Raw genomic sequence first — 21,705 nt, 5'->3', positions numbered from 1 at the left:
GACGTCGCATTAAAACTAATTGGTTGACCGCTTCCGACAAATCCACCAACTTTCTTACGCTGTTCGATGGTCAGGTGTCTTTTTTGTTACGTGGTCGCGCTTATCATCTATGGGCCGAGCCCGAATATTTTAGGTCAAGGCTCGCTATTTTGCATGATCCACCCCACAATAGGACGTTGATGTTGGATCACACACTTGGATACATTGCGAGCGACCTAGGTGTTGCTTGAAAAGGAGGGGCGGCTTGTCGATTTTAGGTTTAGTGGTAATGTCGGAGGGATTGCGCTTGTCGGCGACTGCATGGTTGCTTCTTCCACGTCCGGGAATCTTAGACTGGATCAATTACACGCAAGCAAATCATTTTCAAATCCGTAGAATATTCCATTAGGGTTTAATGTTCTCACTGGAACTTTTCTTGTTTATATCAAAGCATGAGTTGGCGAAAGTACTCCTCAAACTCGTCGTCAATGGTGGGGATCTTCTTCTCAACTTGGGATGTCTGTCGCCCAGACGAGAGGATGTAAGTCGAGCCGGGTTTGTCACGATCTTCTTCGTCATCGCCATTGGCATCATCACTGGCGACGATCTTTACCCCATCTTCTTCCTCGCAAAACTCCATAAACTCGTCCCCGCTGCTCACTTCTTCCTCGTCCACCCTGCCAATCCGCCGCGCGAAGATCCACTCCTCTTGCTTCCCCTGCTGCTGCTCCTGCCAGCGCCGCTGATCCTCGGTCTCCAAGGATGTCGTCGTGCTGACTTCTTCATCCACAGCTACAAAGTTTGATTCGCAAGGAAATCCCTCGTCAAATCCCTGCTTCTTCTTCTTCTTCTTCTTCTTGTTCCTCTCCTTTCTTGCCAAGATCTCTTGCAAGTTCCCATAAGCTCCTCCCAGAACCTCGGACTCGCAATCCTCTTCCTCCTCGGACACTGTCAAAACAGTGCCTTGCACCTCGGACACTTTTCTCTTGAGTCCCTTGCCATTGTAGCGAAAGCCTTCTATTTGAACCGCTACCGATCCGCCATGACTTCCATCCCCACTAAACATGAATTATACTACGCTCTGCTCGGTCCCATTGTGCTCCACTGATCTATTTCCTCCTTCCCGTCTCTCTCCAGGAGACCCACTTCATCACTCAAGAGCACTGGAATCTCTAGAAGATCCTCCCGGCCAAGAGTTTAGCTCATCTTCTTCCCGAGAGCCTAGCAATTCAGATCCCTACCTCGAAAATGGAGCTGCCCAGCACGGAATACGGCCACGATTGCTGCGATCGAGAGCGCAAAAACTTCCAGCGCGCTGCCGCATTGTACTTCAAAACTCGACCACCACAAGATGAAAAGCCCTAATGCCCTCGATCTTTCATTGTGCGTGTACTTAAAAGGCTGTCACATAGAAGCAAGAAGAACGAAGAGACACCCTTTGCCGGGCCTTAAAAAGATTAGAAACATACGGAGACTTCCACATATATCCTTAGAAACTTACATCGATTTGCTGCGCGGAGTTTTGTTTGATTTGTACAAGCCTCGTCTCCAGGCTGGAGAGCACCGGATTATATCTGCAAGCAGCCTGTTAAAAAACTCTGAAAAAAACCAAACAAAGCAAAAACAAAGGAGAAAAGCTTACAGTCTGTTGAATCCATTCAAGGTGATCCTGACACTCGCCAACTCCAAAGCCAGCTGGTCTCTTTCGCCCAATGCTTTTGTTAAATCCATCTGCAGGGAGAAGAAAAACACCAGAGCCGAGAGTTTAAGACTCCACAGACAAAAAGACGAGCAAGCGGCCAGCGCGTTACCTTAAGTTTTGGTATTTCTGTCGATGACAAATCCTCCTCCTTGACCAAATCCTCTAGTTGGGATAATGTTTGATGCGCTTGCAACTTGTTTTCTAGCTCTGTGTTCTGTTTAGCGCACTCACGAAGCTGGGAAAAACAAAAGGATTTGTTAGAGTTCTGAAAGTTCTTTTGTCTCGAGTACCTGGCGTTCCCATTGTGCTGCAATCTCCGAGGTTTCGTTTAACCCACTCACTAGACCTTCGTTTTCCATGAAGAGCTTTTCAATCTCCAGGGACTGCCGGTCAATCTAGCAAAGAAAGAAAAAGGCTACCATTAGAAATACTGGTGAAGCGTTTCTACCTCTGCGAGCAGCTTCTGCCGGCCATTTTCAAGTCGTTCAACCATAGAGGCAAGCTCACGAAGGTGTTGCTCGTATTTCCCTCTGTCCACCTGGAGCAAAACTATTAAGAATTTTACCGTGCCAAGGAAAACGAACCTTGGACTTCCATTTGTTACTCGTGAATTGTTGTTCGGTAGTGCTTGCAGCATTCGCAAGTGCTCGCTTTGCTTCTGTTGGCAGACAGGCAAGACATGGATTAAAAATAAGGAACGGGAAAACTTCGTACCGGCTTCATTGTTCCGGGATGACGCAAGAGCAGCTTCGAGCTCTTTTTTCTCAGCAAGAAGTTGAGCAACCTTTTGCTGCTCCATGGCCAACAGTTGCCGATTGTTTTGAAGCTGGAAAAGCGCATCCTGTAGCAGAAGAGAAGTAAGAAACGCAAAAACTTGCAGGAACCTACATGGAGCTCCTCTTTGACGGCCTTGTGCTCTTGGTCGCTGATTGCATATTGGTCTGTAAGCATTGTTGCATGGAAAGACTGAGAGCTGGCTGAGTGCTCCATCTGCTGTTGCAATTGCTTCAGCTCTGCTCTCAAAACAGCAGCATCTTCTTCGGCCTGGCAAGTGGAGGTTAGCTTTCTGCAAAGAGTATTTTGTGACAAGCTAATGGACCTTGTACTGCTCGTTCTCGGCTTCTTGGAGTCTTTTTCTTGCGAGACGCAGCTGAGCTGTAACATCTTCCTAGCAAAATCGAAGCTTTCCCTTGTTGCTTGAAGCAATGACGTATAAAGCCTACCTTGGATGTAATGGCGGCATCTCTATCAACAGTAAGATTTTTTACAGACTGCTTCAGCTCCGAAACAAGCTTTGCATCCTGCGAGGAAGAAAACTTAGAATCTTACAAGACATGAAGACTAACAAGCACATACGTTACTGGCTGAAGCTTGAAAAGTTTGAAGGTCCCGGACAAGAACTTGTATTTTCTCGATCTTCTCGTCCAATTGCCTTTGCAGCGCATTTCGTTCGTTTTGAGTTGCTTCTAGCTGCAGATAAAAACTAAAACTTAACTATAATATTCACTCACAAATAAGTTCTCTCTTCTCAAAGATAAGAAAAACTCTCACCTCTTGTTTGAGACCCTCGACATCCTGATCCTGGCCTAGAACAAGAAAGAGAAAGCAAAAAACATGAGATTCATGGTGTTTCGAGCCTCTACCTGATGGAATTAGCTCCGATTGCTTCGCGGAATTCTTCTCCGTCGCTTTCTTTTGCCGGATCTCCTCCAGCTACACTGGATCAACGTTAGAGCAATGCGGATTCCACGGCGGCGAGCTCACCTTGCGGCGCCCCAGCGAAGCGTGATGCGATTCCATGGACTGGACAGACAAAGCCCTAAATATTTTGTGCTAGAATAATTCCTATTTCCTCTCGAGTCGCGATGGTGGACTACAAGCTCCATTTCCGTCACCATCACTGCGCCTCGGAGGATTCACGACTATGCGAATGGAAATCTTCTCTGCGAGAATCCTTGCAATGAGTCTTCTTCCTTCCAAGAATTCTTTTGAGAGCAATCTCTAGCGCTGAGAAATAAGGTTTTTCTTGCTTGGATGGGAATACGCAAGTGGAAGATATCGCTCCTTCTGGATTTAATGTTCGTTTCACCGTCCATGAGTATGGTGGCGGAGCATTTACAGTGGAGGGAGAAAACGCTACGCTGTGTTCTCGAGCTTTTTCGATCATAGGCAAACATGGTTGGAGGTAAGCTACGCTTTCTTCCGTTGTTTCTATGCTTATTTCTTCTAGTTCTGAGTTTCTGTGATGGACAGGACGTTCTCCACTTCCTTTTCCTGAAGATCGCTATGCCGATGGGAGGTTTCGGTATATCACTGTTCGTGACGGTACTCCTAATGGATATTTGTTTCAATGCATCGCTGTTTCTAATGTTTTGTAGGTCACAGGCAAGGAAAGGAACCATGCGTTGATCTAAAACGTACCGCTTCTTGCTGGTAAGTTCCTTGTATGCTCAGCAGGCATGTTTTCATCTGATGGTTTTCGAATGATCTCTATACAGATCGAGTCCCGGTAAGCTAGCTTGGATTGAATGGTCTCATCCAAACAAGCCTTCGTATTCTGCTAGGCAAAAACGACCAAGAGTTTGCTCTTTTTCTCTTTCGTGCCTCAAAGAAGTTGCTGGAGTTCCTAGTTCTTCCCCATTGTCTCGCTAAAGTCGTGTTTCTCTACAGGAGATTCCAAGCTCTCCAAATTCGCTATCTCGAGCGTTTCCCGCTCATTTTGTTTCAAAGGTACGGCTCCACGTGGGCTCCACGCGGGCTCCACGCCAGCGGTAACCCTGCTCTCGAGCAAGCCCTAGAACCCTAGAATGCGAGTAGAAGGGGGGAAATGGTAGGCGCCATAGCGGGGCTCCAGGAGCATCTCAAGTTGGCGCGCGAGTACGCGCTGGAGGGATCTTACGACACTTCTATCATCTTCTACGATGGCGCAATCGCGCAGATCAACAAGTAAGTGGCCGTGTCCCTCGGCATCCGCCCTGCATTTCGATAGATCTGCCTCTAGCTCGCTTTGGGATGCCTGTGTGATGCTTGGCGGAGCTACATTGTGGGATTTCTCCCGGATTTCCTTGGTTTTGCTTGAGGTTTTTGTGATTGGAGCTGCTTAGACCATTTTGATACCTATGCTAGGAGCTGCATTGTCAAAGGATCCATTCTTTAGCTCAAGTTTCCTTCTATGTTGCTTCTGGAGCTAAAGAGTTCTTGGGCTTCTTGTGCTTGTTCAGTAGAAACTTTCTTTCAAAGCCTATAGTTTTTTTTTTATTCCAGGCATTTGAATACGGTGGACGATTCAAGTATTCGAGGGAAGTGGCTTAAGTGCAAGAAGGAGCTAGCAGAAGAAGTGGACCTTGTCAAGCAGCTGGATGCCGAGAAGCAGGCGTTCAAAGAGGTTCCAGGAGGCCCTGGCTCTCCTCGGCTGGTCTCAAAGTCATTCATGGCAATGAACTTTTCTGGAGAAGACAGCTATCCTGACGATCCGGATGTTTGGAGGCCGCCTGCTAGAGACGCTCGAGAACAATATGGAAGCAGGAGACCGACCAAGGCAGGCCAACTGGCGGCGCAAAAGTCCATGGGAGACAACCGCTCTTCTTCGTGGGCTCGGAAGAGTGGAGACAACAACAACAACAACAACAGCAAGATGGCAAGAGGTGGGAAAACAAGTGTTTCTGGTGCTTCTGGTCGAACAGCGGCCGCTGCTGGAGCGGCTGCAGGTAGTAAAGCTGCTGGTAACTCTTCTCAAGCCACCAGAAAGGCAACGAATACTGGAAGATCAACTCCGAGCAAGCGGGAGTCGACGGTAAGCGCCCGAATTTTCCCGTTTGTTGTTTGGTGTCTCATTTTGTCTTTCAGAGTGGAGAAGAGGAGGATGGTAAAGCCAGGAGGGGTCGCTACGATGGCCCTGATCAGGAGTTGGCTGCCATGCTCGAAAGGGACGTGTTGGAAAGCTCGCCGGGGGTGCACTGGGAGGACATTGCCGGGCTTAGTGAAGCAAAGCGACTGCTTGAAGAAGCCGTGGTTTTACCTCTCTGGATGCCTGATTTTTTCCAGGTGAGCTTGACTATGTCACTACCTAGAAGACTTAACGATTTTTTCTGTCAGGGAATTCGTCGTCCATGGAAAGGTGTTCTGATGTTTGGGCCACCAGGTACTGGGAAAACTCTCTTGGCAAAGGCCGTGGCTACTGAATGCGGGACGACGTTTTTCAACGTCTCCTCGGCAACTTTGGCTTCTAAGTGGCGTGGAGAAAGTGAGCGAATGGTCCGCTGCTTGTTCGACCTTGCCAGGGCCTATGCTCCGAGCACGATTTTCATTGATGAAATCGACTCCCTGTGCAACGCCCGAGGGTGAGAAGTTTTTATCCATCTTTTCTTCCCGTTAATCTTGCGTGATATATGCTATTGTGTTGTAGGGCATCTGGAGAACACGAGTCATCCAGAAGAGTAAAATCAGAGCTTCTGGTACAAATTGATGGAGTAAATAACAGCAGTGAGGATGGCGAGAAGAAGATTGTCATGGTACTGGCAGCTACAAACTTCCCGTGGGACATTGACGAGGCTCTCAGGTGATATTTGATATCCTCTCCAGTTTTGTTTTTACATACCACCATTGGCAGGAGGCGGCTGGAGAAAAGGATTTATATCCCACTTCCAAACCAAGAAAGCAGACGGGAATTGATTCGCATAAACTTGAAGAGCGTGGAGGTATGGAGTCGCAGATGCAGTTTCAGTCCTGTTTTATTCAAATACCTCGTATCACCAGGTGGCTCCGGATGTCGATATCGAAGAAGTAGCACGAAGAACAGAAGGGTACAGTGGAGACGACCTGACGAACATCTGTCGAGACGCATCCATGAACGGCATGCGGCGAAAGATTGCTGGAAAGACGAGAGACGAGATAAAGAACATGAAAAAGGATGACATCCACGACCCGGTTGCGATGTGCGATTTTGAGGAGGCACTGTCCAAGATCTCGAGAAGTGTGTCGATGGCAGACATTGAAAGGCACGAGAAGTGGCTCGCAGAGTTTGGTTCCGCCTAAGCATTAAACAGCAGCACCGTGTAAGCTAACAAGGTGCGTTTTCGATTTCATTCCGTAAGTTGCTTGCCGGGTTTTTGCTTCGCAGTTAGTGCACTATCCTCATAGTGTCTGTGGCTCCTGCAGAGAGAAACGAAGCATCGCCACTTCGACGTATCTGGTACGTAAGGCATGCAATCCCAAGCATCCCCGGCGGTACCAAAGTCCGAGATTATCGCGCCCTGAAGTTGGCTCTACACTTGAACATCCCTGGCGTGACTAAAAAGCAAGCAGGACAGAGAGCTGGAACATCTATGAGATGAAAAAAATGAAACAAGTTTTTCTCCTGGACACCATAGATTGAACAAGACACTTCTTTCCTCAGAGGTTAAGCTTAGGCTTAGTTGAAAGTTGCTTAATTGTAACATTTGCTCCTGTCATGTCCAGTAGTTTAGAAATCGTCCACCCTTATGCTTCTTTCTCCTCTCGTTTAGCCTCTTTCAGCAGAATGCCATCATGCAGATGCTCTACACAGCCACTCCACAAGCATTCCCAGATTTTTTAAAAGCAATCCACCACCTTACACTTCCACTAATTCCATCATTACTTCCATCCACAGTGTCTGCATGAGACTCTCAGCTTCTAATGATGCCTACCATCCTCCCACATCCTTGAATAATTATCCGGCTTATGCTTTTAATACTTTTGCTCTTAACTTTGAGAATAACAATAATAAGCTCATAATAAACCTTATTGAAAGAATAAACATTTATCTATACATTGATTTAAAAGAATTTGGATGGCTAACCATCATTATTTTAGCAGAGTTGGTAAGTGATTTACAATATATCGAATAAGAAAGAATATTCAATATTATTTATTGAATTTTACAGCAAAAATTAATATTTAATAAAAATATTTTCTTAAAATTGTAATAATAATAATACTCAGTAAATTTAATTAGAAAGTATTGGTTTAATTGATTAAAATGGTTTTTAACACCTAGATTAAAAAAGAATATTCTCAAAGTTGAATTTATCTAGATGCCCATCCTTATGCCACATGGGCATATGAATAGGTGTATATATGTTAACATCAAACATCTCACCTAGATCTCTATGGACCACAAATTTCCTAATGCAAAAGTTTTTATGTAATATATGTGTAAGCTGTAAATCTCCTTTTAACCTTTAACCTAGTCTAAGAGAATATTCTCAGAATAACTTTTCTTTTTCTTTTCAAGGTCAAAGTAAATAAGTATATTCTGGTTCTTTTGTCTTTCATTTCACACTTTCTTGCAATGCTCAAGAAATTAGCAGCTAGATCATTATTGTACTTGGATGTTATTTGTGAAAATAGTGTGGATTTCCAAAAGATGCTTCAATTGATTAAGTTCTGGTCAACACCTCTTAGTCTTGCTATTTTCAACAGCTATGTCATATTCTTTTTAGAAGTCTATAAAAGCATTGATGTCAATGCCAACCTCTTTATTATTGGGTTTACTTTCATGGTTCTGGAGGACCAAAAGGTCTGTCTTGGTTGAAGGGCTTAATACCTTCAATCTAGAATCCAGCCCAGCAATAGTGAGTTGACAGGAGAGTTCATATAGGGTGAGCTAGGTTGGCTTGGCTTTCACACTTTCTTGCAATGAAATTAGGCACCTCTACCCACACCTAAGATGCTGCAATTGATCACCATTCTTATTCTTGTTATTTTCAACAGCTAGATCATATTTTTCTTAAAATAAAAATAAAAATAAATATTTTTCTTTTAATTAGAATCCAGCATGAGCGGGCATGTCTTGGCTTGGGTTTGGCTTAATCTTAACCATATTTAAACTTAGATAATGAAAGGATGATCCAAGGAATTAGTCAAAAGCCATAAAAATCACAAACATCTACTCCATCACCTTTTTTCATTTCATGTTATTCCATTAACTTTGTTCTATTTGAAATATGAAACCAAAATGCTCACCTCTCACTTGTACAGTCCTTTTATAAAATGGGAATAGTGAATGGTTGGATATAAAGAGGTTTTCAAAGATTTTACATCAGTTTTTCATATATGTCTATTTGGTATATCAATTATCTTGTCTATAACCATAATATTTTTAAATTTTATTTATTATTTTTATATAATACTTTCAATTTATGAGTGCATAATATGAAAAGGAAATACAGAAATATATATATTAATTAGCCCAAAAACCCTAAGTTATATATAAGAGTGAGTGGTTCAATCTAACAAATATTAAAATCTCATTAAATTCATTGCATTTGAACCTCACAAATTCAAATAATTTAATATTTAAAGTCCTAGCATATAGTCGAGGTTTGCAGCGCCACGAACAGATCATTTTCGCCAGCGTCTGGAAATGGCGGCGGCGGTGCCTCCGCTTTGCCCTCCAGGATCTGCACCACGCGGCTCATCGCTGGCCTAGATCCTGGATCCTGGTGGATGCACGACAGCGCGATCTTGAGCGCCGTCTCGAATTGCTCCCAATCCACGCTGCCGCTCGCCAGGTTTGGATCGGCAACGCTCTCCAGCTCCGAGGTCATGTACTTATGGAAGGCGTAGATCGGGAAATACCACTCGCGGGGCGGTGGCAGTGGCGCATTCTCGTATTCTCTGTCTCCGCTGCCCAGCTCCATGAGGGCCTTCCTCTTGCCGCCCAAGATATCCAGCAGGAGCATCCCAAAGCTATAGACGTCGGCCTTGGGGGTGATGGATTGGCTCTCGAGCCACTCCGGGGCGAGGTATCCCCTGGTTCCTTGCACGGTGGTGATGCTCATCGATTCTTTTGTCATCATCCTCGCCAGCCCAAAATCGGACACCTTTGGCCGGAAGCTCTCGTTGAGCAGCACGTTTTGTGGCTTGATATCGCAGTGGACGATGCGCTCGCCACACTTCTCGTGGAGGTACGTCAATCCTTTGGCAATCCCCAGCGCGATTGAGTGTCGTGTCTCCCAGGTTGAGAAGATCTCTTGCGACGCAGCGAACGAGGACGAGGCCGAGAGGTGGTGGTCGAGAGAACCGTTTGGCATGAACTCGTAGACGAGGAGGTGGTGGTCTCCCTCGGCACAGTAGCCGAGGAGGCGGACCAAGTTGACGTGGTGTACTCTTCCAATCGTGCTCACCTCGGCCTTGAATTGCTTCTTGGCCTGGTTCACGGTGGTGATCTTCTTCACGGCCACAATGCCACCTTTCTCCGGTATGTTTCCTCTATACACGCTCCCGAATCCTCCCGAGCCTAACTCGTCGCGGAAGTTGTCTGTAGCATCCTGGAGCTGGCGATACGTGAACTTGGTCGGGAGCCCCTCGATCTCTGCCGTCATCTCCTCCCATTTCTTGCGGGAGGTTTTCTTCCACACAGCCGCCACGATCGCGGCTCCAGTGGCAAACAGCCCGAACTCGACGATGGCCACGGACAGAATGATGGACTGGAGGTGCCGCGAGAGGTAGACTGTCCGTTTATTTATCTTTGGCATGGCTTGGTCACTCACCGTGGCGTTTGCATCCGCGAGGAAGGGATCGTGCTGGTCGTCGGCTGCAGATGTGTCCAGGCTCGACAGCTTCATAAACACCATGTTCATCTCGTTCAAGGTCTGCTTACCGTTATAGAGCTTGTTGGAGTTGCCTTTGAGGAAGCACAAGCCCGTGCCGTCGTACTTGTACGCGGCTGCCAGGCACTTACAATCTTGCATGCAGGTGTCCTTGCACTTCTCGAGCGACTTGATGCTCGAGTCGAAGTTGTAATCGTTGAAGTAGTAGTCTGCTCGGTTCACCTGGACGAGCTTCACCGAGTTCGGGGAGTTTTGACAAGCTCCCAGAGGTATATCGTAGTCACAACCCTTCGATTCGTCGTTTGGATCAACTCGGTGAAATCCAGGAGGACAGCTGCAAATTTTTGTGGGCCTGTAGGTGCAGAGAGCGAAAGGTCCACATGTTCCAAAGATGTCGCACTCGAGCATGACGGCTTGCCAGACGACGCTCCAGGAGCCACTCTTGTTCTTCGGGCCGAAGCTGTAGATCCTGAGATTGCCATCGTCGTCCAGCGTAAGTCTCCTCAACACATTCGCATCGTCATAGTCAAGCGCGTAGTCTTGTGAACTCATTGATCCTGATGCCCAGCTCTTTCCAGTTGCGTCGTAAAAGGAAAGGACCCCTTGAGAGCTCAAGTTCATGACGGCCGGGAACTTGAGAGAACGATCAGGCTGGCAAGCATTGTTGTTCAAGACGTGCTCTCCGGTTTCGTCATCCAGGCAAGTCATGGTGGAGTTCAGTGTCGGATTCGCGATAGACCAGTACTTTTGCGGGATCTCCAGCTTTAAGTTCTTGAGCAGCACCTGACCACTGTTGAGAACAAGCTGGTATGCTCCAGACTGGGAAATCAACCTCATGTATCCCAAGGACGGATTTCCTTGCGTGCGGAGCTGCTGCTCGGGCAAAAGGTTGTTCGTTGGAGAGTCGAAGCTCTGCCATGCAACTTTCTTGTCTTTCCCAAGGACAACTAAGTTCCCGTTCTCGAGCAGCGCAGCACTTTCAGCACAACACTGTCCGGGATTGGTTTGCCACAAGGGGACGGAGCTGCCATCAGTGACGGAAAGTCCTCCCTCGGCTTTCAACTCAAGCTTGGCATTTTCACTCACCTGGATCAGCTGCCCGTTTGCCATTGCCATCCAGATGACAGTCTTCTTCGGATCTATATCATACCAGATCGCTAGATTGAAGTTCCGGGTGCTCATTACAAATCCAAATCCAAAGGTTCCTCCGGGTGATCTCCAAGGGCTTCCTGTTGTGACAGTGCTTCCGCGCAAGAAGTCGGCGAGGACTCTGCTGTAGTAAATCGAAGAGAGCAGCAGCATGAGAGTAAGTAGTTTCATGTTTTCCAAAGCTTTCTCTCACCAAGTTTTTCTTCTTTTTGGCAGTTCTATCGTTTTAAGCTATGTGATTCTTTCGTATGGAGTTACGTTCCCGGATTGAATTGATCAAAGCCCAAGTCAATCGTTGTGAAAGTCAGCTACTTTCAAGTTGACTTTGCTTTCACTACTATTATGTTAGAAAGACAACACGTTCTTGTGAGGTATGATCAGTTTTCTTTAAAATTGTTTTTAACGCCTTGAATTCGTAACAAAAATCAGAAGGATGTGAGAAATCATGGAGGATATCTCGCAGTTGACATTGACCAAGTCAAATTGTAGTTCTAGGTTTTGGAGTTCACTCTTTACTCTCGCAATCTGATGGGAGGCCACTGAAGTGCTCATCAAGAACAATAGTACGACTGAGAAACGGAGGATCAAAGTAGGCAAAACTGGAGAGCTCGATCTTAAAGAAATTGGACTCGTGATTACAGACAAGTCCATGATAGTATGGCTTGTCCGCTGTGATAATTGTTCTATCACCGCCGCATCCTTGCAAGAAACTGGCAACCTCGTGCTGCTTGACCGTAGCTCGGACAGGATTTGGCAAAGTTTTAACTTCCCAACAGATACCCTCCTTCCAGGACAAGAACTTCGTGAAAATACGAGTTTGGTCGCTGGAAAATACCGGCTTAGCATGAACAGGCAGGGTATTGAACTTTACTTCCAAGACTACTTGAATCAATCCTACTGGGGCATCATCAACAAGCAGCTCAACACCTCAGACTTGACAATGACTTCCACTCCGAAGTTCACTTTCGGCATCGATGGTCATCTTGCCTTTTTTTATGCCAACGGAAGCTCCTGGTACCGCTACAAATTCGACAACGCTCAAAAGTACCCGATAGATCTCGGCAATACGAGCGGAGTCTCACGCTGGAAAAAAATGGAACGTTGAGGAGTTATAGCTGTGGCAGCGGAGAGTGGTATGGCAGTCGGCATTGCTCGTGGAGCTTTTGGCTTGTGTGGATACAAGCCGAGGAAGTGCTGTTCGTGTCCACCGGGATTTCATGCTGTGGATTCCAGTGAATCGGCCGGATGCGTCCGCAACTTTTCCACTCAGCTGTTCTTCTGGCAACGCTACTTCTTCTGCGAGCAAGATGGTGGAAGTTCCGAGGGCCATGTACGTTGGAAATCTTTTGCAACAACTATCCAAAGATCCGATTTCCCTCGAGCAGTGCAAGGACTCTTGTTTGAAGGATTGCCGCTGCCTGGGTGCTACGTACATGCTCGCGGGGACAAAACGGTGTAGTCTTCTTGGTGGTGAAGATGGAAAACTCTTCAATGGTGTCCAGGGAATGGAGCGGACCTCCATCGCACTTCTCAAAGTTTCGGCACTGGATCCATCGACAACTTCTTTCTCCGAGGACGTGTTTGTGACGGTCCTGGATACCGATTCCTTGAGAAATTGGAGTTACTTCTCCGACGCGGGTATCGCAATTGGAGAGCTCGCCCTTTTCTTGTGCATTGCGGCGGCGGCGTGGTTCTGCTGGCGAAGATCACTTCGTGGAATGTGGAAGAAAGCCTCCAAGAATCACCGCGGCCCGACATGGTTCTCGTACGAGCAGCCGGAAGTTGCCACAAACCATTTTAGCTGCAAGCTCGGGGCCGGTGGATTCGGAAGTGTTTACAAGGGTGTTCTTCCGGATATGACGGTGCCACGGCGAGAAACACGACCCTTGGAAGGGTTCATCACGTCAACTTAGTGAAACTTTTGGGCTACTGCGCTGAGGGAAGCCATCGTTTACTCGTCTACGAGTTCCTGAGCAACGGATCACTGGACCAAGAGTGTATCGATCTCTGGGGAACGAGGTATGTTCGTGATCTTTCCAAAGTTTGTCTACTAAGTTGGTTCGCAGGTTCTCGATTGCTCTTGGTGTTGCAAAGGGCATCACGTACTTGCACGAGTGCTACGATTGCATCCTCCGCGACATCAAGCCGCAAAACATTCTCCTCGACGAGAACTTCTGTCCAAAGGTGTTGGACTTTGGCCTGGCCAAGCTCATTGACAAAGAGCGGGCTCTCGACGTGACCACCATCCGAGGAACTCGAGGTTACATGGCACCCGTGTGGGTCGGTGACCGTCCCATCACTTCCAAAGTGGACGTCTACAGCTACGGCATGGTGCTACTGGAGCTGCTCAGTGGCAACGACAAGTCGAGAATCGGCCAGAACCGCTACTTTCCAGTGTGGGCTTTCCAAAAGTACGTGGCCGGAGAGCGGGTCGAGCTGGATGCATCAAAACGCCACCTTGATCATCCGCTCGAACTCGTTCCACTCCAAGTTTTTAAGCCCCGGGTCCGCAATGGCGTGGACAGCTCCAGGCCGGTGGTGAAAATGCTGGAGCAGCCCGACTTGGAGGTGGCTGTGCCGCCGTTTCCAACGCCAGCGTCGGAGAAAGTGCTGAGCGGGAATAGTCCGAGCTTTCTTCCTCCACTGTCACAGTCGGTGATCGATCCAGGCTGACGTCTTGCGTTCGCTTTCTCCGTCAAACAAAGTGTGGCTTGACGACGGAAGAGCAGCCCACAAACGTCCAAGGAGGTCATTTGGACTCTGCGGAGGAGCAACGACATGACGCCTCGGCGATCCTATGGGGCCGTGAACAGCAGATGGACTTCCTTTCTTTGATGGCTCTCCAGAATCCCCACTGTCCTGTGTAGCATCCACCTTTGTGGAGGCTGTGGGCTTCACACGACCAGGACCACCCTGTAACAACTGAAGGAGCTCGGAACCATTGCCGTGGAATTGTGGCGTGTCATCCTTCTCAGGTGTAACCGATCTCCTCGGCTGCTCTGGGGCGCGTTTGGAGTCCGAGGTCTCTGCCGCGCTGGGTCCAAACACCGGAGACTCGAAGTGAAGGCCAGGACGAGCTTTAAGCTCCCCAGAGGAATGCGGCGGATGAACCACATTATCAGCAGGCTGGAAAGTCGGAGCATTTGGAAAAGGATACGGCACTGGCGGATGGAACGGTCTCTCGACTGGAAGAGGAGCAAACGAGCGTAGAAATCAGTGGTCCGACGGAGTCAAGAATGGATCCGAAGGGAAAAGTGGGTCTTGGTGCTGCTGGAAGTGAGGTGACCACCCACCAAATCTTATTGCTGGGACGTGGAGTGGTCGTGGAGGAGGACCTTCTCCTCCTCCTCCTCCAGGTCCTCCAGAAGGAGCAAAGCTGTGGCAGGGACCGTGAGCTGCGACTGCTGGGTCCTGTCGCTGCTACTGCTCCTCAGCTGCTCGTCGCCCCCACCGCTCGAGAAAATGGAGTAGCAAATCGCCGCTGGGAGACGACACATCCAGGCCCAGTTCATCCTCGGCCTGAGTAGTGGCAGTCAAGGCGGACAAGCTGGGAGGAACTTGTGGCGGATTCCACGTCATGGCTGACTTCCAGCTCCCTATGAGAGAATCACTGCCCGCTACATGACTGATCACCCCAGAAACCCGAAACTCTAGAATGCGCCCCGGCTTTCTAGCCGCCCCAGCCGCGGAGACGAGAGGAATCGACGCGATCGCCTGCAAAGCCTCAGCGTTCAGCTCAATTTCCTAGAGATCATATGCTTGCATGAATCTAGATCGGCTACTCCGGCTCTAGGCCAGCGAAATCGCGGCGCGGCGCCGGCGCCGGCGCTGCTGCTGCTTCTCGAGGCGATCCTAGCATGCATACCTTGCTCGTCGCCGATGCTGCCGGAATCAAACGCGCTTGCGACGCGATCGCCAGCTCCTTCACTGTCCGCCATAGCCGCGAAGAAACCTAGAAGTGCTTGTACCCTAGCCAAAGCTCCTATACGCATAGCCCACATTCATTGAACTATCCGAAGAATATACGCGCCGATGCTAGAAGCATATTCCCCTCTTTAACTGATATAAGTTAAAAAAATCCAGTTCTTCTCATCTAAATAGCATTTTGAGCTCCTCGATTCGAGCGCTTCGCACCTCTTCGTCTGTGAGAGCCCCCGCGATCAATCGCTGCTTCCTCTTGGATCCTGCTTTAGAGACATGAGAAACGTCAAAGAGAGTTTCAACTCGCGCTTACTTTGACGATGAATCGCTTGATCGATACGTTCTTCGTCTGACCGATGCTCGATCGTCCACATTCTCGACTCGGAAGATGGCTAAAAAAGAAAACTATAGCGCGTACCATGAGAAAAGCATGAGCATGACCTGTCCACAAAATAGAGTGGTTTCTTGGAGGTAAGCAACACAAAAAGCTTACGGCCACGGCTGGAATATTGCCGAAGTTTTTGAGCACTTGTTCTCGCTGACGCTGCGATAGCGTTCCGTCCAAGCGGACGAAACAGAAGTTCTTCCTGGCAGTGCATTGTTAGAAACACAAACAAAGAGAAAGCACCAAAAGGAAAGACGTTCGTACCTTTTCAATGGTATCTCTAACAAGTCGAGAAACGCTGTCCACTGAGCCGGGCGAAGCTGCGGAGGTCTTTCGAGGAGAAGCAGGGCTCTCGACCAGCAGTGCCGTTTCGGATATGGTTTCAGGCTGGTCTCCCCGCCGCTTTGAGCGCTTTGATGGGAGAAGCGATGCGCTGTGGAAGCCAGAGGAATGGACTGAGGTGATAAGGGTGTGTGCAAAGGCGCCGGATGGTGTGGTGCCCAAGTGCGAGCTCAAGATCGCACAAGATAGTGTTGACTCCATGATCGAGCACAATCTCCTTCAAGTGCAGCCTGTTATCAGCTGGGCTGAGAGCAGGACTGATCAAGACTTAGATTCCTATCCGCTTGTCATGCCAATGACAAAGGCAGAGCACCATGGGATGAAGCGGCTAGCCTCTCATTTACCGCAATGCACTGGCCAACAGCACCCCGAGCACCGCGTCTGGCGTCTGCACGACCGGCACCTCGACGCCTCCTCTAAAGTCGTCGCCTCCGGGCTCAAATTCGGCCTCTCCATTTACGTATCTCCCACGATAGTCCTGTAGTCTTCCGGATGCTGAGTTTGTCCTGGGGTTAGAGTCGTTATAGTCGTAGCCGTTTAAAGGTAGTGCGAGGCGGCAGGCTCCGATCCCCTTCGCTTCAAAAGTGCGAAACCAGCAGCTCCACCTCCATCGACTTCCCGGGACATCTCGTTCACTTCAACGCCAAAGCTCCGGGCTGACGCCTTGCGCTCGCTTCCTCCGTCAAACAAAGTGTGGCTTGACGACGGAAGAGCAGGCCACAAACGTCCAAGGAGGTCATTTGGACTCTGCGGAGGAGCAACGACATGACGCCTCGGCGATCCTGTGGGGCCGTGAACAGCAGATGGACTTCCTTTCTTTGATGGCTCTCCAGAATCCCCACTGTCCTGTGTAGCATCCACCTTTGTGGAGGCTGTGGGCTTCACACGACCAGGACCACCCTGTAACAACTGAAGGAGCTCGGAACCATTGCCGTGGAATTGTTGCTTGTCATCCTTCGCAGGTGTAACCGATCTCCTCGGCTGCTCTGGGGCGCGTTTGGAGTCCGAGGTCTCTGCTGCGCTGGGTCCAAACACCGGAGACTCGAAGTGAAGGCCAGGACGAGCTTTAAGCTCCCCAGAGGAATGCGGCGGATGAACCACATTATCAGCAGGCTGGAAAGTCGGAGCATTTGGAAAAGGATACGGCACTGGCGGATGGAACGGTCTCTCGACTGGAAGAGGAGCAAACGAGCGTAGAAATCAGTGGTCCGACGGAGTCAAGAATGGATCCGAAGGGAAAAGTGGGTCTTGGTGCTGCTGGAAGTAAGGTGACCACCCACCAAATCTTATTGCTGGGACGTAGAGTGGTCGTGGAGGAGGACCTTCTCCTCCTCCTCCAGGTCCTCCAGAAGGAGCAAAGCTGTGGCAGGGACCGTAAGGTGCGACTGCTGGGTCCTGTAGCTGCTACTGCTCCTCAGCTGCTCGTCGCCCCCACCGCTCAAATGGAGCAGCAAATCGCCGCTGGGAGACGACACATCCACGCCCAGTTCATCCTCGGCCTGAGTAGTGGCAGTCAAGGCGGACAAGCTACTTGTGGCGGATTCCACGTCATGGCTGACTTCCAGCTCTCTGTGAGAGAATCACTGCCCGCTACATGACTGATCGCCCCAGAAACCCCGAAACTCTAGAATGCGCCCCGGCTTTCTAGCCGCCCCGGCCGCGGAGACGAGAGGAATCGACGCGATCGCCTGCAAAGCCTCAGCGTTCAGCTCAATTTCCTAGAGATCATATGCTTGCATGAATCTAGATCGGCTACTCCGGCTCTAGGCCAGCGAAATCGCGGCGCGGCGCCGGCGCTGGCGCTGCTGCTGCTCCTAGCATGCATACGTTGCTCGTCGCCGATGCTGCCGGAATCAAACGCGCTTGCGACGCAATCGCCTGCTCCTTCGCTGTCCGCCATAGCCGCGAAGAAACCTAGCTATGACACATTGAAGAATATACGCGCCGAAGCTAGAAGCATATTCCCCTCTTTAACCTGATGTAAGTTAAGAAAATGCTAAGGACTCCAGTTCTTCTCATTTAAATAGCATTTTGAGCTCCTCGATTCGAGCGCTTGGCACCTCTTCGTCTGTGAGAGCCCCCGCGATCAATCGCTGCTTCCTCGCTTGGACCTGTTGCATTCTCTCCTCCACCGAGTCCTGCTCTAGAGACATGAGAAACGTCAAAGAGAGTTTCAAGTGGCGCTTACTTTGATGATGAATCGCTTGATCGATACGTTCTTCGTCTGACCGATGCTCGATCGTCCACATTCTCGGCACTCACGGCACTTTCAATGTAAGAACTGCGTCCTCTGGCATCTCCAAACAAATTGGGCACTCAGCACTTTCTCCTTTACGAATACCACCTCTTTGACATACGCCGTCGAAGGCACCTGGGAGGAATTCTTGTCCAAGAAACGTCTAGCCAGCTTTCCCAGGTCCGCAAAGTCTTCAGTATCGCCACGGCTGCGTGACGAAGAAAACGTGAGGAACTTCAGACATAAGAGGATGCATTTTCTACCTCAGAACAAGAAAAGGATGATCACAAGCTTGCCGTAATCGAAGTAGCAGTTCGAGGATCGAGGCATAGTTATGGAGAACTTTACCTTGTTCAACGAACTGATCGAATTTTACCTGATCACAAATGCAAAATCGTGTTCAGAAAAAAGAGAAAATAAAAGAAAGAGAAGTTCTTCATGCCTTAGATCTGTGGTAAAGGGCATCATAAAAATCACGTTCAGGCTCAGATAGTTTGCATTCAATAACTTCACATTGAGCCGGTTGGAGAACAAGAATTGGTCTGTGAATCCAACTTGTGAGTGAATACAAGACAAGGCACGGTGAGTGAATACAAGACAAGGCACGGTGCAAAGAAAAAAATGCTTACCTTCCTTCTTTATCAGTTGAATCTTTTGTTCTTCGAAGCATTACCGGCTTCAAGATAGCTTGCAGAAGCTTCAATCCGCGCTCAACCCCCTCCTCGTAAGGCTTCTGACTTGTTGATATAAACTCTGCAAGCACATCATATACGTAACGTCTCTGGTAAACACAGAAAACTCTACCTCAAATGGAGAACTATGCTGCTCATAAGAGAAAGAGCCTCTGGTGCCATTTTGCACTTCCCAAAGGTATCAAACACTTGGCGCAGTCGGCTGGAAGCCGTCCTATCTGTGAGCAAATGGTTAGAAGTAAAACGAAGAAACAAGTCAAGTGAAACGTACCTCTCCTGAAGCTTTTGTCAAGAACCTTACAATATCGGAGCTCACTTTCGGCCGAACCTTCTTGTGCTCAAAGAAATTCTTCTTACTTTCGGCTTCAGGCTTGGGAAAACTGAAGGAAATGAACTCGCCAACACGAATCCGGCATCCCCTGGACGTCGAGTACCCGGCAACTTCAGTCTCTTGGAGAAGCCACCACCTCTCAACATCTAAAACAACCCCCGAATGGAGTTTCAAGTTTCACAGTATCATAACGAGGGTCCATCTTCACCGAGCCAACCAGAGCTTCGACTCTTGCAGACTCAAAACCAGCTTCCATTTTCACCAATCCATCTACTTTCATAGGATCACATCCAGCTGCGATCGAAACCGAAGCTTCAGCTTTCACGGAACCACAACCAGCTTTCATCTTAACGGGATTACCGTGGGTCAAGGCACTACCTCTGATTGAAAGTCCAGCTAAGGCGCTAGAAACAGCCTCGCCATGTTTCCTGACAGTCTCAATGGAGCTCTCCACCACTGTTGTTCTTTCCACCTCGGCATCGTTTCCTCCTCCAGTCATGATCTTGTTTACCTCTTCTTCCCCACCATCGATTGCTCCACTTTCTACTCCCGAATCGTCTAAATCCTCTGCTCCACTATCATTGCTCACCTCGGCAATTTTTGCTGTCCTAGAAGCCTCAGCTTTTGCAGGAGTTTTTGGCGATCCACTGCCGATGGAACATTTTGCCCCAGGGGCCTTTGTTGTCACCGTAACGCTGGCTGGGGCTCCTCGCCTTGGCACTGCTCGTCGGAGCCTTAAGCTGGAGCCTCTTCCTATTTCGAGCCCCATTACCTGTGTAGCTCCAGAACGCCGATCAAGGCCGCCCCCCAGCGCCGTCTCCTCGACCACGCGGGCAATAGAAAACCTACGTCGCCTCCAAGAAAGAACCCTAGAATGGAGAAGTAGAGACGATAGCGCGGGAAAATGTAGCGGGAAGCCCCAATCAATTGCGCGCCAGCATCGCGCATCTGATCGACGACCTTCTTCTTCGCAAATCCTGGAGATCACGTCCGGGCGGGAATAGAATGATATGGAGCACCCATCGCCAGGATCGCATTGACTGGGCGATTGCGGATAGAATCTAAGATCTTTCAAGACGTCGGTGACAAGATCGCCCGGATCCCATCAAAGATCGGCAGAGGAGCCCTCTATTCCCGTTCGCCTGGATCAACGCCGTACAAGAGAAAAGACGATGTTCTTCTCGGGCGTGTCGCATCTCTCTGCGCCATCGCTCTCTCGCCGCCTCGCCAAGAGAAATTGGGGCTTAGGGTTCTTGCTCAAAAGATCTCCGCCGTCCATTTTCTGGCTATGGCGTTTAAGATGCCCGTTTTTAGGCCAAAGACACAAGTACTTTACGTGCTCCACGTTTGTCTGTTTGTACAAATAGAGGTGTTTCTTGCGAGCGATGTAGCGATCGTTGCGGTGCTCACTGTGAATCTCTTAGAGTGAGTGAGTCACAGCTGTGAAAAAAGTGAAGAATTCCGATCTACAAGGTCAAGAGTTAATATTGTGCTTCTTTCTGGGAGGGAGACAACCTTTACTTGTAGGTCTACAGCCATGGAGGTTGTGGGCTCCTTGACAAGCGTCTTGGCAAGCGCCTTGTGTGGCTTGGCTCTGGGCCCTGCTAAGAAGATATGGGACTGCAATGCCAACATTGAAACGCTGGAGAACAAGGCGCACCACATCCAGGCCAAGATCAACGCTTTCAGTGATCACAAGCAGTAGAAAAAAAATTCTATCAATAAATGCAAGTAAAAAGCCTTAACCTTCCTATGTTTTATGTTTATCAAATGTTACTTATAGGCCTAATCCCAAAAAGCATTACGGATTGGGCAATTTATCTCCTCTACCTCCATTATGAATTTGCTAAATAAAGACTTGAAAAATACCTCAAAAAAAATATTTATAACAATATTATGTTTTTGAAAGAAAGCAGCAAAAAACCACAAGGCTGACAACATTAAAAACACTAAAAGATATGTGATAATCGTGTATTTTTAAGTTTCACAAGTTTTGCAAGAATGTGTTTGCCTTGTAATGTTGATTGTAATATTTGTCTGGGGATTAGAATCACTAGATTAGCTAGAAAATGACACATCTCAATGGTTCATACCAAACTAAATCAAAAAGGAAAGAAAAATTATTGTTGTCTATCATATGTTGCAACAAGGGCAACAAAAGGTTATTTTTTCACCAAATCTACTTTCTATAAGCATAGGCAAACACTTACTCTCACTAAAAATGCATAAGTTAGCACGGTGACAAATAATAGAGTGGATTTGGGGGGAAAGTCAGAACCATATAATCTAGCAAATGGGTTTGGATATGATTTGTGAGAGAACATTATATTTGTCATTAGTGATGTTGGAATGAGTGATGAATAGTTTACCTAATGATAATTTGGTTGAAGAAAAT

The 21,705-nt window shown here is 48.3% G+C and overlaps 5 protein-coding genes across 9 annotated transcripts; 2 read left to right on the top strand and 3 right to left on the bottom strand.

The window, feature by feature from the left end:
- Positions 1-363: 363 nt before the first annotated feature.
- LOC9645744 (myosin-11) lies at positions 364-3,518 on the bottom strand. 3 transcript variants are annotated; one of them, XM_024666475.1, is made up of 15 exons: positions 3,446-3,518; positions 3,325-3,394; positions 3,233-3,267; positions 3,038-3,151; positions 2,905-2,982; positions 2,781-2,849; positions 2,570-2,725; positions 2,396-2,522; positions 2,266-2,339; positions 2,130-2,219; positions 1,972-2,076; positions 1,791-1,916; positions 1,622-1,710; positions 1,481-1,553; positions 364-1,380 (listed from the first exon to the last, which is right to left on the bottom strand). In XM_024666475.1, exons 1-15 carry the CDS (start codon positions 3,479-3,481, stop codon positions 1,201-1,203), a joined length of 1,422 nt encoding a protein of 473 aa, XP_024522243.1. In that variant the 5' UTR covers positions 3,482-3,518; the 3' UTR covers positions 364-1,200. The 3 variants fall into 3 exon arrangements, with proteins under 3 accessions (XP_024522243.1, XP_024522245.1, XP_024522244.1); XM_024666477.1 differs by having other exon boundaries at positions 1,269-1,426; positions 3,446-3,517; XM_024666476.1 differs by having other exon boundaries at positions 1,337-1,415; positions 3,446-3,517.
- A 938-nt stretch (positions 3,519-4,456) lies between these two features.
- On the top strand, positions 4,457-7,126 carry LOC9645423 (katanin p60 ATPase-containing subunit A1). The gene is made up of 8 exons (XM_024666478.1): positions 4,457-4,627; positions 4,946-5,474; positions 5,528-5,725; positions 5,777-6,021; positions 6,087-6,239; positions 6,291-6,378; positions 6,437-6,748; positions 6,839-7,126. Exons 1-7 carry the CDS (start codon positions 4,509-4,511, stop codon positions 6,713-6,715), a joined length of 1,611 nt encoding a protein of 536 aa, XP_024522246.1. The 5' UTR covers positions 4,457-4,508; the 3' UTR covers positions 6,716-6,748; positions 6,839-7,126.
- A 1,880-nt stretch (positions 7,127-9,006) lies between these two features.
- LOC9645743 (G-type lectin S-receptor-like serine/threonine-protein kinase At1g34300) lies at positions 9,007-11,574 on the bottom strand. Its single transcript, XM_024666465.1, has one exon. It carries the CDS (start codon positions 11,572-11,574, stop codon positions 9,007-9,009), a length of 2,568 nt encoding a protein of 855 aa, XP_024522233.1.
- A 478-nt stretch (positions 11,575-12,052) lies between these two features.
- LOC112343289 (G-type lectin S-receptor-like serine/threonine-protein kinase At1g34300) lies at positions 12,053-14,027 on the top strand. Its single transcript, XM_024666464.1, has 4 exons — positions 12,053-12,447; positions 12,587-13,297; positions 13,470-13,833; positions 13,929-14,027. Exons 1-4 carry the CDS (start codon positions 12,053-12,055, stop codon positions 14,025-14,027), a joined length of 1,569 nt encoding a protein of 522 aa, XP_024522232.1.
- A 4,703-nt stretch (positions 14,028-18,730) lies between these two features.
- Positions 18,731-21,176, bottom strand: LOC112343272. Of its 3 annotated transcripts, none has more exons than XR_002991214.1 (4): positions 19,251-21,176; positions 19,092-19,197; positions 18,917-19,040; positions 18,731-18,794 (listed from the first exon to the last, which is right to left on the bottom strand). XR_002991214.1 is itself a non-coding variant. In XM_024666446.1 (3 exons), the coding sequence occupies exon 1, from the start codon at positions 20,077-20,079 to the stop codon at positions 19,450-19,452; it is 630 nt and encodes a 209-aa protein (XP_024522214.1). In that variant the 5' UTR covers positions 20,080-21,176; the 3' UTR covers positions 18,850-19,040; positions 19,092-19,197; positions 19,251-19,449. The 3 variants fall into 3 exon arrangements, 1 of the variants encoding a protein (XP_024522214.1); XR_002991213.1 differs by having other exon boundaries at positions 18,731-18,829; positions 19,251-21,173; XM_024666446.1 differs by lacking the exon at positions 18,731-18,794 and having other exon boundaries at positions 18,850-19,040.
- Positions 21,177-21,705: the final 529 nt, after the last annotated feature.

This window comes from Selaginella moellendorffii, unplaced genomic scaffold (assembly GCF_000143415.4).
Source record: "Selaginella moellendorffii unplaced genomic scaffold, v1.0 SELMOscaffold_141, whole genome shotgun sequence".
Lineage (NCBI taxonomy): Eukaryota > Viridiplantae > Streptophyta > Lycopodiopsida > Selaginellales > Selaginellaceae > Selaginella > Selaginella moellendorffii.
Note: the sequence above shows the minus strand (reverse complement) of the source record. Positions and strands in the feature narration are given on the sequence as shown.